This window comes from Sprattus sprattus (assembly GCF_963457725.1).
Source record: "Sprattus sprattus genome assembly, chromosome: 13".
Lineage (NCBI taxonomy): Eukaryota > Metazoa > Chordata > Actinopteri > Clupeiformes > Clupeidae > Sprattus > Sprattus sprattus.
The window spans coordinates 20032612-20051995 of record NC_137911.1 but is presented as its reverse complement, the minus strand read 5'-3'; the positions used below and the strand labels follow the sequence as shown (position 1 = coordinate 20051995).

The 19384-nt window shown below is 44.8% G+C and overlaps 1 protein-coding gene across 1 annotated transcript; it reads right to left on the bottom strand.

Annotated features, from left to right (window-relative positions):
- Positions 1-421: 421 nt before the first annotated feature.
- Positions 422-18467, bottom strand: trip11 (thyroid hormone receptor interactor 11). Its single transcript, XM_080850104.1, has 21 exons — positions 17847-18467; positions 16634-16710; positions 16361-16471; positions 15877-16197; positions 15699-15767; positions 14925-15090; positions 13932-14216; positions 13642-13682; positions 13434-13532; positions 12974-13183; positions 9826-12849; positions 9377-9517; positions 8884-9065; positions 8482-8645; positions 7916-8019; positions 7689-7788; positions 6636-6717; positions 6394-6508; positions 3118-3240; positions 2827-2965; positions 422-1990 (listed from the first exon to the last, which is right to left on the bottom strand). Exons 1-21 carry the CDS (start codon positions 17983-17985, stop codon positions 1779-1781), a joined length of 5904 nt encoding a protein of 1967 aa, XP_080706230.1. The 5' UTR covers positions 17986-18467; the 3' UTR covers positions 422-1778.
- Positions 18468-19384: the final 917 nt, after the last annotated feature.

Here is a 19384-nt window from a genome sequence, read left to right as displayed (position 1 = left end):
AGGCTACTGGACAATAATGAAAATTGGTAAAGGAGATGGCTATGGGGCAAATAGAGAGATTAAGGCAATTACAATAACAGCAGCACACATCTCAATAACATTTTAAGATGGAGGATCTCATCAAGGAGCAAGGATGCACTTCCAGTAAAGAATGTCAATAAACAAAAAGTTTCAACTCCAGATCTGTTGATGTGTTATCATTAGCTTAGTGAACTGTGATAGTCTTTTCAATTTGGGAATGTGGGAAGAATACCAGGAGGCAGATGAAAATGTTATGACTTTTGTCTTATTCATAATCATTTACACCATCATATATTAATGCTACGGTCACCAACTCCACACTCTGAAGGAAACATCTTTGAAGTCTGGCACTTGTGAGGTAAAGTAGACTTAATTCTGGGTAAGGCCTAAATCAGGGTCATCATGGGCACCAAACAACAACTAGTAAGACAAGCTGATTTAAAGAAGCTAAGAGCAAAGATTTGATGGCGGGGAGATTGTGGGACTGTTCACTTGTGTGAAACTACTTACTTAACGAAAATCTAATTTAACCTCAACTGTATATTTCTAGTTAAATATTAATAATAAGGGAAGAATAAACAGAAACAAACTCAAACTTAGATAGGAAAAGGATGTACAACAGTGTTTATAGAAGAGCTGTTCCTATTTGGCCCGAATTAACATTTTTTATCATGTGTGTCTGAAAACTTTTCAATCTGTAACCTCATCAATTAAATAAGAAGAGGGTAGTTCGCAGACAATTTGAGCTAAGAAAATGTCTCCCCAAACTATAAATTATATTGCCCAAATCATGAATACAGTGCAAATAATTCCAACCATGGAGGCATTGTGGAGTCCGTGTTTTGTAACAATATTGCCTTACACAGCTCAGAATTTTAAGGAGGCAGTAGAGTAACTATGAAGCTTTCCAACTCCCAATCCCATGTTGCCAATACCCACAAAATGTTTTTAATTATTATTTATTAAACAAAGAAATCTAACCTTCATCCTGTAAATGTGTTTATTTTTGTGCAGCTAGCAGACTTTGTAAAAGTACATGTTTTAGTTTTCACAAACCCAAAGGTTCATTCAATTTGATGAAAAAAGTATGATTTGCGCACTCTCCACAGTGCCAGAGAATGAAAAATATCCATCATTTACAGGTTTAACAACATATTTATATCACATTGCAAACAGAGGCCCAACATCCCTAGTCACAAAACGTTAGCCCTCATGGATAGCTGTTGTTACTGTAACACTTTGTCATATCTGGAGACTGTCTGGAGAAGAAGGGAAGAAAATAAAACCGAAGGAAAAATCAGTATGGTTTTAACAGAAGCAGTCAGCCATTTAAATCCTTCTGTGGTTTTGCCAGACGACATCAGGGGGATCCCACACCAGATAAATTGCACGATTAAAATAACTAAATAATACAAAAAAAATCCTCTTGATTATATGGTGCAGTGAAGGCAAACTTTTCAGGCCCAGACGTTTTAAACACTACAAAGCATCGCCTCAAACCAAATACCTTCTGGTTTGGCAGCATCCAGTTATCTGAAAAAGTCTTACTGTGGCCTCCCAGCAAAGGGAAGGGAACAGTCTGGAAGAACCCCAAATAGGATCACCTTTGAGGGATGTGATGTTTGCATCTGTAGATTAGAGGGTCTTACGGCATTATAGCAGTGCTATAACTAATTGTCCTGGCTTTGCTGTCCAGTCTGCATAGTGTCTTGGTTGTGATTGGCTAAAGTGCTTATACGGGCACTGTCAGGCACCACTCATTGCTTTAGTAGGTCTTTGAGCCCACTGGCTTCGGCAGAGACGGGGACGGGCGTGAAGGAAGGAAGAGAGTCAGAGATGGGCTTCATAAGCAGGTGCCCACTGCCTGCTCCAGCGCCACCTCCAGGATGGAGCAAGGGCACTGCAGCTGAGCGAGGAGCCAAGAAGGGATTGGACTCTGAAGCTCGCTTGCCGGGTCCTAGTGCCCCACCTGTTGAGGGATAAATTCATAACATGAATATAGAGTAGAACCAACTTCAATTCTATTTACTTGATTATGCAGAGCTGTAAACTATGAAAACCGTAATAAGGTGCTCACAGAGGGCAACACTAAGTGAATGGTGACAGTGGAAACCAAAAATGCTTTCTTAACCAGAAAGTTTGAGCATATCTAATTAAATCCCATGAAACTATCGTATTAAAACTATCCTGAGCCATACTGCGAAACCAGACAGGAAATAGAGCCCTACATTACATGTTATTAAAGAAACAGAATTAATTAAGATTCCTTCAAAATGTTGGGCTATTTTTGGTAGCCTATTGCTGCCAGACAATGTTTTTACCAGTCAAAATGGCTGATACATGAAAAAAGTTACCGGCCAAGTATATTTTTTACCCACCAAAAAAAAACCAATGGTTTTCATAACATTTTTGTTTGCATCAGTTATATACTACCTTAATTTAAGAAATCCTTCAGGAATATAATATTTCTCATTATATTATTAATTTATACTTGTTCAACCTCAAAATTGATTTAGATTACTAATCTAATAAACAGACAATCACTAAATAAATTGAGTGGCAGTGCGAGCTCTTACACACTTCATTTGTTTCTGACCTAACACACATGTTCATGACCATGCACATACATGCACATACATGCACACAGAACAAGGTGGAAGAAGGAGACACACACATTCTTTCTGGTGTGCAGGCACTCACTCACTCACTAATGCACACGTTAGATTATATAGTGTGTGTTTTACTTTTGATCATTTTGTAAATAAATACTTTTGATTATGGACACTGGTCTGGTTGGTTCATTACCTGCTGCTGGCGTGTTGGCGGACATCCGGCCCGGAGGAGGCGGACCTAGGGGTTTGATGTCGTAGACAGGCAGCTTAGGTGCTGGAAGTGCCGGCGTGGACTCCGTTTCCAGGAACTTCACAAACATCTCCGAGAAAGACTGTGGAACCAATACACAAACAAGACAGCTTGAAAAAATGTTTTCCTTACCACGCATGTTTTCTAAAAACACAGACTTTAAGGAATAGGTTTCATTAAGAGGGCTGTTTTCACTTCATTTCTCTTCAAGTTGACTCGTTGGGGCGCGCTCACCGAGTTAAAGCTATGAGCCTGATTCGGCCTCTGCGGAGTGTTGGGGACACTCTGAACTGCTCTGCCACCCAGCCAATTGGACATCCAGCCAGTCACCCCGTGCCGCCCCTCATCCTCCAGCATCTGATGGGAGATCAGTAAACATACGGCACATGCTGTTAATGACACGCTAAAAACATTTCGGCTAGAAATTCTTTGATCTGATGAGGGTCATGAAATAAAATTCAAACATGCAGTTTGGTGGGTTAGGAAGGACATTTTGAATAACCAATGGCCTCCTTGGATTAGCTGTGGTACATGTACTTTATTTAGATGCAACAAATGTATTAATCAGTCAAACAAGCAATACAAACCATACCTACAAAAGAAAAGGATTACCTACATCCTGACAAACTTTTGTATTGGTACATTTAGCCTGTAGCAATTTTCTTTCTTTTTCAGGTATCTGATTCTTTGCATTCCCAAAAGCAAACAAGACAAAAGAGAAAAGGAAAAGCAAATGCTGTTAGCATTAGCAACAGTTGCTGCAAAAAAAAAACTGGAGTTGACTTTACTGAGGACCCATGTCCAGCAGGGAGACCCTGATTGAATCACCTCTGCCTCAGTGTGGCTGTAATGAGCATTGCCTATTAGTTAATACATAATCAAACATACTCACTTATCTTGGAAAGCTGTTATAAATGGACCAAAATAGAGCCAGTGTTTTGAGATACTACAATGACTGTGTAACCTACAATGGAATGCTCACAGGAATGCTGAAGTCCTCATTATACAAGACCAGATGCCGCTTTGGCTAAATGTATCAACCAAAGAAGGCCAGAAATGTGTCTTTATGATGAACCTCAATCTTTGCCAGTAAAAATGAGCTCACAAGTCTGTGTATATTTGTTTAAGAATATCGTAAAGACGTTTTTCAGACAACTAGTGAGAATTCTTTAATCCTTCTAAGGTGGCAGATGTGCATGAACAACATACAGTTGTCTTCCTCTGTCTGTTTGATTTAACCACTCCGTATGATACTCTGGGATCAAACCTGGAATATCTTGGGCATGAGAGGCAGGAATGCTAGCAAGGAGGCTAAATCCATGGGTGCTAGCAATAGGACTTACTAACCAAAAAATTCCAAGCATGTGGGCTCTGTATGGGTTTGTTAACAATAGAAGCTACATTATTTACTTGCAATACTTGCAAAGAATAAATCTGTACATGTGATAGTTGTTTGGGTGACATTCAAACACAAAAAATGTTTTACTACGCAGCAGCTCCTGCCAGCTATGTTCTCAAGGATGAGATGAAATGTTTTTAGTGTTTTCTGTAAAGCCATTAGCTGTTATTGGTTCTGATTTACTGGTAAGAGAGAGAAGCAGCTGGCTTTCAGGAAGATAAGGATCACTAGGAGGAGTTATCCTCTCTTTTGACCTTGGTCCCTGTACCACCCCCATGAGAAATATTTGCAAGCACAATCATCACCACCGTCCCTAGTCACTGCTGGTGGGGGAAAAGAGCGGGAAGGACTTGACATGGATACCCCAACATCCATCCAAGAAACGCCTCCAGAGAAATTCAACAGAAATTATTGGAAAACAAAACAAATAATGACTTCAACCTTCTTGGTGGGGAGAAAATATCTGCTGTTCTTAAAAGAAAAGAAAAAAGCATCTGGAAAAAACAAATTGTACGGTAGGTTTCTGGGTCAGGATTTTGAAACAGCATTTGAGCTGTACACACATCTTGGAGTGGAAAATTGCAATAGTGAAGGGAAGAGTTTGATGGAGGGGAGTGAAAATACTCTCAAGAGAGCAGAAGTGTAAAAAAAGCCTTTCGAAGAATTGTAATCACATTTTGCAAATCTGTTTTTCTTTAAGGCAGTTGGGTAATACGGCCTAAATAGCTGGAAGCTGTCCCATCAAGCCTCAGCCGTAGATTCACAGAGGCTGAGGAAATGCTTTTAAAAGCTGGGGCTGGACTCAGATGCTCCTCCCTACGACTGCTGCAGAGCTGATTGTTTTATGATGGTTGCGTGGGGCTGTCTAGTGCCTGAGATGTGTTAGCTTATGCTAGCAATTGGCAGTTTGTGTTGTATACCGTATAGTTCCATCAGAAATACAACAGACCCCCGAAAGTAATGAAATCACCATTTAAGTCAAGGACACTTCTACAAGGTGCCAAAACAAACCGGACTGCTTACACCATGCTGCCCATCAAAGTATTTCTACTGTAATGTGAGACAATATTCCCCCAAAGTATTTGGTTTTGAGATTTCATCAATCTCCTGATAAACTCTTGGCAATGTCATATGATAGGACTCGAAAATATGCACTGCCTAAAAAGCTACTTGAATACTTTTTCAATTCTACCAAAATCAACTGTGTTTAAAGTGGCTAAGCAGACACACAGCAAAAGCTTACATCTAAGCTGTTCTGGAACATCAAAAAGGGTAGAAAGATAACGACACAGACACAAACACACACTGCTGAGTATATAAAGCTCTCAATAGAGGTCCACATTCCCATCTTATAACTGTAGCACTTCAGTCTAATGGTCTCCAAGAAACAAAAAAAATATTTAATCCTTGAAATCGAAAGGTATTAAGAGCAAGGAAAACAATGAACCCTTCCAAGGAAAATTCATCCTTGTTTGTTCTACTTCCAACATCCTAGCAATATAATGCTATTTCAGATGACCATGGTATGTTGGTGGTAATATGGTAAAATGACTTAATTTATCAACTTTTGATTGTAGTAAATTACTATTATTAGTTATGTCATAATGCTGAACAAATCATAAGTGAGACAAGTCTCTCTTGGCATGGATCCAACAAAAACAAATGACCAACAGACCCTTGACAAAGAGAGAGAGAAAATCATTTCACTCAGCTGGTAGTTGGGTATCTGTAGTAAAACACTCATGAGAAACAGGGTCCTATTCCAATCCCTTGATGTAAAGGTTGTGAGTTGTTGCTGACCTAATGGTGGTTTAATACCACAAGGGAATTGAGAAATCTCAGAAAGCACTGATTCATGCGGACGATTGATGATTGAGAAAGCACAGAAGAGCATGTTACGAAAGAGAGTGACCTCATGAGCCATGTCACAGGTCCAAGGAAACAACAGATTAAAGGACAGAGACATCAACAATGCAGGAAGAATACTGTCCAATACACGCAGAGGACTTGTCATGTTATTTAAGTACAGAGACCTTTTAGTTTTACACTGATTTAGGAAAAGTGACTCAATAATGTGTAACTGTGCGTGTGTGTGTGTGTGTGCTGCTTACGCTGTCAACCTCCTCTCGTTCCACTCCAAGGACACTACCCATGAGCCTCAGCACCTCTGAGCGCTTGTTTCTCGGTGTGTGGAAGTACCCCATGAACAGGTTCCTCATGAGTACCCTGTGGGCATTAAATAAGAACAACATCTCTTCTCCATGTGTTCATATTCACAGCATATAGACGGTCATGCCGTAATAGTTTATGCTTGTTTGTACTCATACGGCATTGAATGCAGTCTTCAACTTACTTGTCCACTCTGCCCTCAGTGCTGTTGAGCAAGTTCACTAACTTGTTTTGGGAATCTTCTAGCATCTCTTGCCTCACGCTCACTGCAAGAACAAACACACACACAAACATTCTTATCTCACAGCTCTTGCACTCTGCTGCTTTCCAGATGTCTGGTACAAGTCTGACCTGAGGGATTCATTCTCTGTCTGAGCATAGCTGCACGAAGGGACCAGGAAGACATGCCAAAGTAAAGCCCCCCCTGATCAGCACCGGTCCTGGCAGTGCAGGACAAAGCGCCCGGTCAGCCAGAGCATAGCCTTATTTAACCATTTCACACAGTGATTTGGCAGAACAAACAAGCTCAATCTCATGCCAGGGGTCTTGAGGCAGTGCCTGAGGAATTCGGCAATCACACAAGGGAGGTGTGGTGGGGTTTGGGGTGGGGGGTTCACGGTGAGAATGTCTGAGAATGTCTCGTGATGTCATTATGAGAAGTGTGATACGAGTGTGCCTTGGTCTGGGAAAGGGCAACCCTGCTGGGTCAGCAATGAGCTTGAAAGTGTGATGGATTTTTAGTTGTGTTATTCCAGCCAGCAGATAAGCCCGTCAGACCGTGCCTGCCTGTAGATCTGGAGGAAAGGGCCCGAGATTTGACGGCCATGGAGAACAGAAGACAGATCCGCTCAGGGTTTGGCTGGGTGCAGAAGGTAATAAAACATACGTGCTGTCAGTCAGGGCCTGTGAGGAATTTCCGACGCAAGCACCCCGGCCGCCTCTAAGAGCCTAGACACACGTAGCAGATGCATTCTACATTCTTTTGCCCGAGATCTCAGACAAGGAACCACTATACTCAGTTAACATTAGGTCTGGTGATTTTACACTAACGCAGGCATTTAGGCACATTTAGGCTCAGAGACTGAATTACAGAAGGTAGAGCTATGAGATTACTACATGCATGGCAGTCTTTAAGAAATGTCTAACTCTTAAAGTTAGGGAATGAATGTACATCTGTGGAGCCTAGGATATATTATGGATGAATACTGTCAAATTCAGGAGAGTAGTTTCAGTAAACCTTGCTTTTGTAGATCTTCAATCTGCTCCTCTTTGAAATCCAACTGGTCAGTCAGTCTTGAAGCGGAGTCCAGTGCAGCAGTGGCCTCATCAAGGTTCAGCTTTACGAAACACACACAGACAGACAATCATGAGTCAGGCTGCCGCATTACAGGAAATGATGCAATACCATGACAACTTCACAAGCAGCGCTGTATTTAAGTGAGCACAGTCACGGTGCTAATCTACCTTCATGGCTGCAGCTTCATCTGCAAACTTCTCTGCTTTTCTCCTCCACTCCTCCTTCTCCCTCTTGTACTTGTCCAGCTCTGCTGAGTACATGGCCTTCTCTTCTGCAAAGAGAGAGAACTAAGCATTAGTTAAGTTCATGAGACTGTTCAATTCAATTCAATTTTATTTATGTAGTGCCAATAGAAATTGAATTGGCATCGAGGCATTTTACAGAGCCCAGCCTGAACCCTGCTAGAGCAAGCATAAGTGGGCTCATCATTTCAGAGCTTTACAGAGCCCAGTAATAGTGGCAAGGAAAAACTTCCTTTTAACAGGAAGAGAGAAGGGGGTGGGGATTGCAGAAGGGAAGGGAAGAGAGGAGGAGAAGAGATAGGACACGGTCAATCAAATCAACATGACAAGAACAACAAACACATCAAGTCAATCACTAGACTATCCTGACAATTTAGTTAATTTGCAACTGTCAAACCTAAAATCAGTGTACTAGTCACTGAATACCACTGTACCTGAATATATATTTTATTTTTGGAAAGAACTTTGTCATGGGGAGTAACGGGTCTTGCCTTGCTGGAACTGCTCTAGCACCATCTGCAGGTTAGAGAGGGACATGGCGTACTGGTTGAGCTGCTCCTGGGTTGCGCGCAGCTGCAGCAGCGCCTCATCTCTCTGCATGATCACCCCATTCAGCTGCTCCTGTAGGGACTCCACCTGCAGACTGGCCTGCTGACTGCACGTGTGCACACATACAGCATTGTTAACTACAGTATGGAGACAATTCAAGACAAACACAACCTCTTCTCCTTTGTTCAGCCACAAACACTTATTTACAACCTGACGAAACTGAGTGATACACAAACTACCCTCAGCATGCAGACAACTTCCCAATACCTGGCTAGTGGCCATCAGAGGCTGTATCTTAACTTTTACTGACATGGTAACTTAAGGCCACCTCACAGCCATCTTACCTGGCGTTTTCCACTGCACTGGAGGATGATGTCAGCAATGCCACCCTACGTCTCAGCTCAGCCTCACGGTCCTCGGCGGCCACAAGCTCCCGCGTGTGCGAGTCCTCTGATTCCAGAAGGTGGTTGCGCAGGCGCCCCAGTTCCTGCTGCTGCCGCTGCTCCTTGTCCCGCAGGTGCTGCGTCTGCAGTCACACACACAACATGTTTTTGGATTACACAGACTGTGTACACAGTGACGCTTACAAACATGGTGGTAATGGTGCTTGTGATTATGAGAGAGAAAATTTAAATCTCTAATCATCTTGATTGTAACTGAAAACAAACAATGTGAAGTACATCACACACTAAATCATGCTAAATGTTTACATTTAATTTCAATTTCCTGAGGTACAACAAATTCAGGTAAATTCCATTTACAACGACAGGAAGACACCCCAACTCCATTTCAAAGACAGCATTTGGTCAGATCAGTGACTGGTGTCATCCCTCCCACCTCACTGTGAAGAGCTGTGGTGTCCATTTGCTTCTGTTTGAGTGCCAGCATCACTTGATCCCTCTCCTGCTGGAATGTCACAGCCTTTTCCTGCATGGACTTCACTTCGTTCAGCAGCTGGTTCAGTTCACCCGACTTGCCCTGCAGGACAAGATCAGCGAGTACATCTGAATATAAAAACTAATCAAAGAAAAATGAAACCACAGGAGCTTGAAATATATTTCTAACACCTGAACCTTGATATTCTGTCTGAAACCTGTTTATTTCCAGGGATTTCTTAGCTGTCTTGGAATGTGGACTTCAAAATGTAGGGAAACAAGAATTTGTTGAAAACCCTCTCATTGCAGACAGACCTACACTGTCCTTAGAGAGGCATTTTAACTCTGTGTTACCTACCGAACTTGTTGAACCTATGATTAAACCCACTTTACGCTAGATATGTGACTGACCTGTTCTCTGTCCTTGAGCATCCTCTCCATGGCAGCGGCCTTCTCGCTGGCAGAATTCCACTGGAACTCCCTCTCGCGCAGCAGTAGCGACACCTGCATGTTGGTCTCCTGGAGCGCCCGGAACTCAGACTCCTTCTCCCGAGAGCGTGCCACCACCTGCTCGTTCTCTTCACGAAGCTTGCGGGCATCAAGTTCCAGGATCAGTGCCCGTTCCTTAAGATTGGTGACTGCCTGGCGGAGAAGCTCGTTGTCGCTCTCGCGGTTCCGCAGGCTTTCGGTCGCCTGGCTCAGCTGCTCACCTTTGGACTGGATCAGCAGGTCCTTCTCCCGAAGCGAGCGCTGAATCGACTCTAGTCGCTCACGGAGCTGCCGCATCGACTCTGCCTTTCCCCGCTGTTCACCTTCGGAGGCAGCAGCTGCGTCTGACAGACGTCCGTTGTTCTCCTGCAACGTCTGGACAGTAACATTGCGTTCAGCCAGCTGGCGGCGCAAGAATTCCAGTTCCTGTCTCAGCCCCTCGTTTGTAGCTGCTGCTCCCTGCTGGCTGGGGGACTCCACTGCAACTGGAGGGGCAGCCGTTGGAGGTGGGGCCATAACCAAAGTATCGGGGCTCTGTGCTACACAATCGAGTTTCCCCAGCAGGACCTCTTTGGTACTGCTGAGCTGACTAATACTCTGCTGCACATGGACAAGTTGCTGGCCGAGAGAGCCCAGCCTTTTCTCCTTCTGCTCGTAGCTCTGGATGAGACGGGCATAGTCGCCAGACAGGCTGGAGCTGGAGGCGCTGTCGGCTGTCACCTGGCCCTGCAGCTTGAGCAGCTCCTCGTGCAGCTGTGCCGACTCGTGCTGCATGTTCTTCACTGTGGTGATCACCTGCTGCTTCCACTCCTCCATCTTCTTCACCTGCTGCTTCAGCATGTCACGCTCTTGCAGCAGCTCCTCAAACTGGTTGCTGCTCACGCCTGACCCGCCACCGCCGACCGACGACGCCTGGAGGACAGACACCAGCGTCTGACACTTCTGTGTAAGCGCATCAGTCTCAATGTCCTTCTCACGGATGATGCGGGACAGGTTCTGGATGGTCTCACGGAACATCTCCTGGCTCCCCGTGGGATCGCTGGAGCAGGAGATCCGCTGGTTCTCCTGCTGGAGCTTAAGGAGAGCCTGCTCCTTCCCGGCTACGATATCCATGAGATGGTGGTAGTCAGAGCGCAGCTGGCTGTTCTCCCGTGTCTTCTCATTGAGCACAGCGAGGACTTGCTCCCGCTCTACCGCGTAGGCCTGCAGCTGCTGCTGGAGGAAGAGCACGTCCTGGCTGTGGCCCCCTGCACCACTCATGGACACCCGAGCGTGGAGGGTCTGGATCTCCAGATCCTTCTGCCTCAACATCTGAGAAAGCCTGCCCATCTCATCATGGGACACCACCAGCTGGTCCAGCTGTTTGGTCAGGGACAGGTTCTTCTCATTCAGCTGGCTTATCTCATTCTCTTTCTCCTTAATGCCCTTCACCAGTTTCTCGATCTCCACCTTTGAGAATTCGTGCTTCTCATCGCCATTGTCCCTACTGAGTGACTGGGTCTTGTCGTCCTCCTGCAGGATATCCCTGCTAGGTGGGGACTGGAGCGGATTCTCTGCGGCCTCCTGGAGGTGAGCGATCTCCTCATCCTTGGCTGTGATGAGCCGCTCGTAGTTGAGGGTGGTCTGTTCATGCCGTGATCGCGCTTGCTCCAGCTCACTCTGTTGGACCTGCAAGGCATGCTGGGCCTGGAGGAGAGTGCTTCGCTGCTCCTCCACTGCTGCCCTCAGGGACTGTGCTTCCTCGTCAAGCCGATCACGAGCGACTCTTAACTGGGTAACCTCTGTCTCTAGCTCCGTGATGATATCTAATGTCCGGGGTTCAGACATCGGTTGCGGCCGGCTTTGTTGGTCCTTTAGTCTGTCGATCTCCTCCTTCAGGTGGCTGTTCTCCTCTTTCATAACACCTTGCTGCTTGTCCTTTTCCTCCACCGAACGTTTCAAGGAGTGGTTCTCCTGATTTGCTCTGGCAATGGTCTCGTCCATCTCCTTCTGTGTCTCTGCTGCCTTAGCTTTGAGCAACTCCGCAAAGCCATCCTTCTCTTGCAGGAGCTCAGTAAGCTGCTTCTGCCCTGCCACGGTGATGGAAAGCATCTCGTTGGTGTCCTTGTGGTCAGCTGTCAGCTGCTCAATATCTCTTCTCAGCTGACCAATTTCCAGGTCCTTCTCCTGGTTGAGTTTGACTGCCCGCTCATGCTCAGTCTGCAGGGCAGAGGCATCCATGGACCGGGCTCGACTCAGTTCCTCAATGGTCTGCTGGTATTGCTTGGACTGGCCAGAGAGGCGCTTCTCGGCTTGGGTCAGCTCGCCTTCCAGTTGGCTTTTCTCCAGCTTAAGCGCCTCGATGCGGGTGTCCTTCTCCAGCACTGTCCTGCTAAGGCCTGCCTGGCCATCCCGCACAAGCCTACTTAGCTCCTCCACCTTAGCCAGCGCATCTGTGCCTTCTTCCTTCAGCCGGCGGTTCTCCATTTTCATCTCATAGTCCTCGGATTTCACCTTCTCGTGGGAGTTTCTCATCTCCGCCAGCTCCGTCCTGACCTCATCCAGCTCCCTCTCCTTGTCGTCCAGCTCTTTTCTATGTACCTCTGATTCACCCTCTTTCTCCCCAGCTTCGCCCAGATTGTGCTGGACCATTTCCAGCTCACTCTCTCGTTCCTTCAATGTTGCTTTCAGCTCGGAGGCCTCATGTCGAATCTCTTTGGCCTGCTCTTGTGACTTGCTCAGTTTGTCTCTCAACTCCTTTACTGTTGCCTCCAGCTGTTGCTTGCCCATGTGTAAATCATTCAAGGTAAAGGCACTCTGGCTGAGTTTCTCCTTCATAGCCTCAAGTTCTTCCTGCAGCGCCCCCTTCTGGTCCTGAGCTGCACTGAGGTCTGACTGCAGATGGATCATCTCATCATCAGCTTCAGTTCTCTGGCGGGAGAGCTGATCCTTCAGGGCAATCAAATGCTGCAGAGACAAAACACATACTTTTGCGATGCAATTTACAAACAGAACAGATATTTTTGATATAAGCAAGCAAAATATTCAAGTGCTAAATGAAAAACGTAAATGTTACTGTGACATGACAGACCTGTGTGGCTTCCTGGTTCTGCCTATCCAGTTCATCCAGCTCTGCAGTTAGTGTGTCCTGATCCAGTTGGGCTTGAGTCAAAGCCTGCTTCTCCTTCTCAAGCTGGGCCTTCAGCTCTGCCACCTCCCCCTGCTCCACACCCACAGACTCTCCAACCGTAGCCTCTGCTGCTCTATCCTCTGCAGTCTGCAGTCTTGCTGCTAAGGTATGCTACCGATATGGACGAGGGAAAACAAGAAGTCAGTTTATATTGATCTGGAAAGGGCTTATTAAAATGCACGATGATGGACAATTAAATAACTAAATAACAGCAAAACTGCACAGCACTCCATGGAGAGGGTCAGATTTAGGTTTCTAAACAAATGTCTTCTCATTAATCACCATCTGCATTCTTGGGTATCTTCTAAACTTGGTCAGCATAGCCTCATCAACGGACATACACACAGATATGAGCACCCACCATTTCTTTTTCCAGCTCATCCTTCTCAGTTTTCAGGGTTCCAATTATTGTGTTGAGCTCCAGGATGTCTGCATGTTCAACCTCAGTCTTAGGCTCACTCTGAAAAGAATATGTAAATAATACGTAAAATGCCAGCAGCATAATAGAAATCGCAACAGCAGAAAAGACACTGTGAATAAAGACAAGGAAAGCAAGTCCACATACAAACCTCAATGAGATCTTTTAACTTGGTTATCTCTTGCTCTGCCCCTAAAACACAACAAAACAAAATGGATAACTCTTATTTATCATATTCCTAAAAAGACGGTAACCTCTTTTCTGAAACCAGACCTGTTCATTATATCAAACTAAATAAAAGGGTACAGAACAGTCAGCTAAAAGAACAAAGGAAACCAAACTTCAAGCTATGCTGTCTACTGTGTAATGAAGACACTGCATACTGAACTTGAAATGGTACTGATTAACTGAAACAAATCTGTAGTTTTTCCCCCATTTTACCATTGAGTGCCTTCTTTAGTGCCTGGATCTCTGCATCCTGCTGGGCCTTGAGCATGGCCTTGCCCTCCTGCTCTTGTACGCGTGCCTGCAGCTCGGACACCGAGCTCTGCAAGCGGCTATAGTTGTGCATCAGCTCAGCGTTCTCTGCTCTCGCTTCCTCCCGCTCCTGCTCTAGAGCGGCCCGCTGACTGGCAGACTCCTCCAGGCTGGCCCTCAGCTCGAGTAGCTTGTTGTCCTGATGCTCGTGCCCTGGAGGATTGAGGGATGCTGGGCTGAGGTCGCTGTCTGCGATAAGAGATGATTGGAAGGATGAGAATAGATCTTACACACAAATTTAAAAAAGCAGCTGCCAGTATCATTGGTGGTCAACTAAAGTCACTGTTAACCGGCTGACAATGTTTGCTGCAGAAACTGTGCCTTTGAAATATTTGGTTTTGAACAACTGGGACAAAACTTTATAAATCAGAACCACACACATTGCATTCCAAAAAGCCTTCTATGCCATTGTGTTCCTGTGCTGTTCTCATGAATATAGGAATTCATTTATTATTCAAGTTATGTTTACATTGCTTAACATCTAATAGAAGCTTCTGCTTATGTTGTGAAGGAGGAATGTGGAGATCATTGTGGAAATAAGTTCACCCTAAACAAATGAGCTGAATCTCACAACAACAGTTTTATTTTTTTAAATAACCCCGAAAGATTCCTAGAACTACTATGATGAACTTTAAAAACTGGCCTATGAAGTTATCAGAGTGGTAATTTAGCAGTGGTCGCATTGGCGCCAGCACACTTAGAACCCCATGAAAACACTCCCACTTCTGCTAATCCACAATTTCACACCTGAAATACATTTAATCTCTTCTAAATCAGTACTGAGCATAAACACAGAAGAGGTCTGAAAGGACGTTTTCAAACTGTCCTTTAACCATGTATATATATATGGCTTCAGCACTATGATCCATTCCAAAGATGCTCCTCATAGGCTCCTACCATGCTGTATCTGTTCCTCCAGCTCCTCGATGCGCTCCTCATATTCGGCCAGCTCCTGGCGGTGTCTGCGTGTGACCTCGGCCATCTTCTGCCGCTGGACATCCTGCAGCGCCGTCAGCTCATGCTGGTGCTGGTCTACCTCATGGCCCATAGACTCCCTCAGTTCCTGAGAACGAGAGAATAGAACAGAGAGAGTGTGAAAGAGCACGAGTACGAGTGTCTCAAACAGATATGTCATTGTCACTTTGTCTCTGACACAGACCAGATTAAAGACAAATCTAACAGTTTAACAGGAGGAAGTAGTTTTGTGTCTTCAATTCCAGTTACACGGGTCTTTTCAAAGCAAAATAAAGCATATGACCGCACTAGGATGCATTAACTATCAGGTGTGCCACATGATTGTATTTTCAAGTCGGATCTCTATGAAGCCCAAGAACAGATAGGGTGGTTTGGATTGCCTCTGGATGCCAGTGTGTGAACAAAAATGACAGATATCTAGATGTCCCAAGCTTGCAAGATGTTTTCATTCCCTTTCCATGAACACTTATCAATTGCTGTCTGTCAGGAGTAACATAAAAAAGTATGGAGATCTTGCATTCAAAAACCTGCAAGAATTTTATTTTTAACACTGAAGAGTAAATCTGATCTGGGAGTTCTGACCACTGAATTGAGGTATAAAACAGCAGGCCTTAAATGGCCTAACAACAAGACCCTTATATAGGAGCTGCTTAGTTTCTCTAACTAAATAGTGTCATGTGCCTCGGATGCTCAAACCTTGATAATCCTCTGCAGCTTCAGCATTTCGCCCTGGTCTCCACTTTCTCCTCCTGATGTTTGGGAGGCCTGAGTTAAACACAACAGCGACGCTGTTATCACCAAAACGTATATAAATATTCCACTGATGAATGGGACCTCTGACTAGGGGAGGGGCAGGAACATGGGCATGCTCTACCTGGGCCGAACGTCTCCAGTGGGACGCCTCTGCCTCCAGCCGGTGCACCTCGTTGGACAGGCGGTTGATCTCCTGCTGGGACCACAGCACGTCGCTGAAGTCCATCTCGTCACCATGGAAGCCCTGGTGGGCACCAGTGGAGTGGCGCATGAAGGAGGAGGAGGAGGAGGTGGTGCCGGTAGCCGAGGTTGTCACAGGAAGCAGGGCAGGCTCTGAGGAGAGGGAGGAGCCGGAGGCGGCTGCATGATGGGCTGAGCGCTCCAGCTTCTGCATCTCCTCCTGCAGGGCACTCTGCCGAGCCTTGAAGTGGCTGATTTCCACCTAATCACACACACACACACACACACACACAAACGCACACATTATTATCTCTTACTGTGCCTGTACTTTGATTAAATGATATGTTACACACTGCAAAACAAACATAATAAACAGGTCTTCACAGCCACTTCTTGTTGCCTAAGTCTATATAGGGACTGGATACCTCTTTCTGTTGCAGGATGGTCCTGTATTCTGTAGACAGCTGTTTATTCTGCAGCTCAGACGCTTCAAACCTTTCCTCCAGTTCTGCATGGATCTTTTGAAGACGGTCATACTGCAGTAGGACAAACACGACACACAAACACACATGTAAAAAGCCCTTCCCAACACGTACACATCTCAGAGAGGCATCTAAAACAGGCACGGCTATATTTAATAACTGAGATATTCTGAAATGTGTTCATATTTAACACTAGAACATAAAAGATCAGCAGACCTCAGATTTCTGTGAAGCAGAGGTAGCTTCCAGGTACTCCAGTCTAGATTTGGACACCTGCAACTCTGTGGCAGCATCTGTCAGTGAGAAAGTCATGCAGTGTCATGCAAAATACAACATCATGTTATGACATTATTCCTGTAATGTAATTAGCATAATGGATTGTGTGTTTGTGAGAGGAATGTGGGACAAATGACAAAAAATTGTCAAGATGCCAGTCTTATTTACATTACTAAAAATACATTCATCAGGCTGTGACACTGTCCCTTTAAATCGTGGCATGCAAGAGCAATGTGATCTGTCTGAAATCAAGTTAGGAGTTCTGCTACACAGTGATAGCAGTGCTAGGAGCATGTGACACCCCTCCACTCGGCTGGCTACACAAGACTGAGCCATGGGCTTAAACAACACAACCAGCAGCTGTTTTCATGCCTAGGCTCATGAGGTTATACACATATTAACCTATAAATGTTCAGGAATCTATCAGGTAGTGTAATTCAATTAGAGACTTTATACTTATGTGATGGAGGTAATTTGTTTACTTAGTATGTGTAGCTTTGCTTCCTCTCTAGACTAAGACTAAAACTAAAACTGAGACTAAAACTCATGTCAATAAACAAGCATTTGTATAGCCTACCAATTAGTAAACAAACGATCAATCGCTTAAAATAAACACAGACTGACGGTACCCTATCCACTAGTAAGCTGAGATTTACATTATTTAAAAGGTGCTCCACTGGTGAGATAAAATGTTTCAAATTCCTAGCGTAATGACCTTATCTTTGGCAGGTGAGTCATTCATCGCTATCTATTATAATGCTGGAATGAGATGACCAAAGTTCTCTGTCCGTGCTGTCTGTTGGACTGTGTGTTTAGTGTTGACAGGGTCAACATATTGACATAAAGACAACATTGGTTGAATGTAGGCTTCTCGTTCACATTACACCATATATGACACGTCTCTCCGCAAAGAAACCACAGGCAATCATCATTTCTTTTATTGTCTATTTCTGATTAGGTTGGGACAGGTTTTAAGAAATGTTCTAATTTATCAAGCGCAGCTGACAACTCCTAATGCAATTATTGTAACAGTTCCCAGGACGCTGAAACGTAAGAATCTGTCATCCATATGGTCGATAATGTTGCTGGCTTTGACAGCCAACGTTATTTTGCTAACTAGCCGGCTCGTCGTAACAGGTAAGGATACACTTACCTCCAACTTCCTCCGCCCCCTCCAGAAGTATGTCTTTGGTGAAATTCGAGATTTGTCCTGTAAACGACGATAGACTTCCTCCAACCTGGCCGAGTGACTGGCCAAGCCCTGAGCCCAATCCACCAAGCCAGGAAGACATGGTCGCTCAGTCAAAACAGTGACAGGCCAGGCAGGTTTGCTATCTAGTGATAGCTAATTGTATTGCTACTTTAAGCTAAGTTAACGGTGGTCCCGTCCCGTCTTTTGGCTTCCCCGACAAAGAAGAAACGGCCTATTTTCATCTGTACATGTCTCATGTGGCGCTGACAATTAAGCTCCAGGTCAGCAGCGCCAGGGCAGATGTTTTAGGGCTAGCCTCCACATTGAGAAATCATTAAGGGCGCCGGTTGTAACTTAGCTGGCTAGCAATTGCTAGCTACGTGTTTTGCTCCGTGAAGGTTCCTGCTGTAACGTTACCGTAGCTGATTCGTTGCAAAACCCAGAGCACACCAATACAGCTGAAACGGTTGAATAAAGTTGATTAGACGTAAGTGAATTGTAAAGTCCTGCGGCTTTGCGATGTCTTCTCTACAAGATAACTTTATTTTGGTTGGGTTGCACGTCGACAACTGCCACCTCGACTGCAGCCATCACAGCTGCGACGTGTACGTCAGAGAATACGTGGAATGCAATATGGCATGATGGGAAGGTAGCGGACCAACATTACCCAGTAGCCACCCCTATGCTATCCATTGCAGCACATATGGGCAATGTAGTATCGGTCTACAGAGCCGCAGATATGTATTTACCGAAGTTCTTTGGTTGTACCCATAGAAATAAACATGGGTTGTACCCAGCAGCTTCAACCCAGTCGCACTCTATAAAGACTCACACTGAATGGATTGTAGACTCCTCTGGTTTGTATAACGTTTTTCTTCATTAGAATAGCCGATTTATCGGCTCAAAATATCGCTCAACTATTCCTGAATTAAACCTTAGCGCTGATAGTGACCTTAAATGATAGTACAGTAAGTATATTAATGGTAATGAAAGTACACTTGTAGCCTACTACATCTTTACTTTAAACAGACTTAAACTGTGAGCACAATTTTATTGGAACCACCAAAACAATCACACACGCAAGAATACATATTAACTGACATTACCTAAAAACTATTAAAGAACGGAACTTTAATAGATGAAGCTTTCGAACGTTTTAACGACTTGAAGGTACCTTCTTGTTGGATTGCCTGTCTTGACTAAATGTGCAATGAAATGTGTCGCAGCACACACGTGAGACATCCACAGGACAGGAGATATGGCAACGATATCCCTTCCCGAATGTCAATAAGTTGTACATTGGCGACAGAAGCAGCACATGGCACGAGTTACTCACACTGTGTCCTACTGCGCATGCGTTCAATGCCACTGGGATGAAACTATAGGCTAGGTGCACGAAAATGCTCAGTGTGGGCTGTTTGTTTCCTGTTTAGCCAGGTGTATTTGAACCTGCCGCTATTCTGAATGTAATTAGCGTCTACACGGACCTGGTTGGGTGT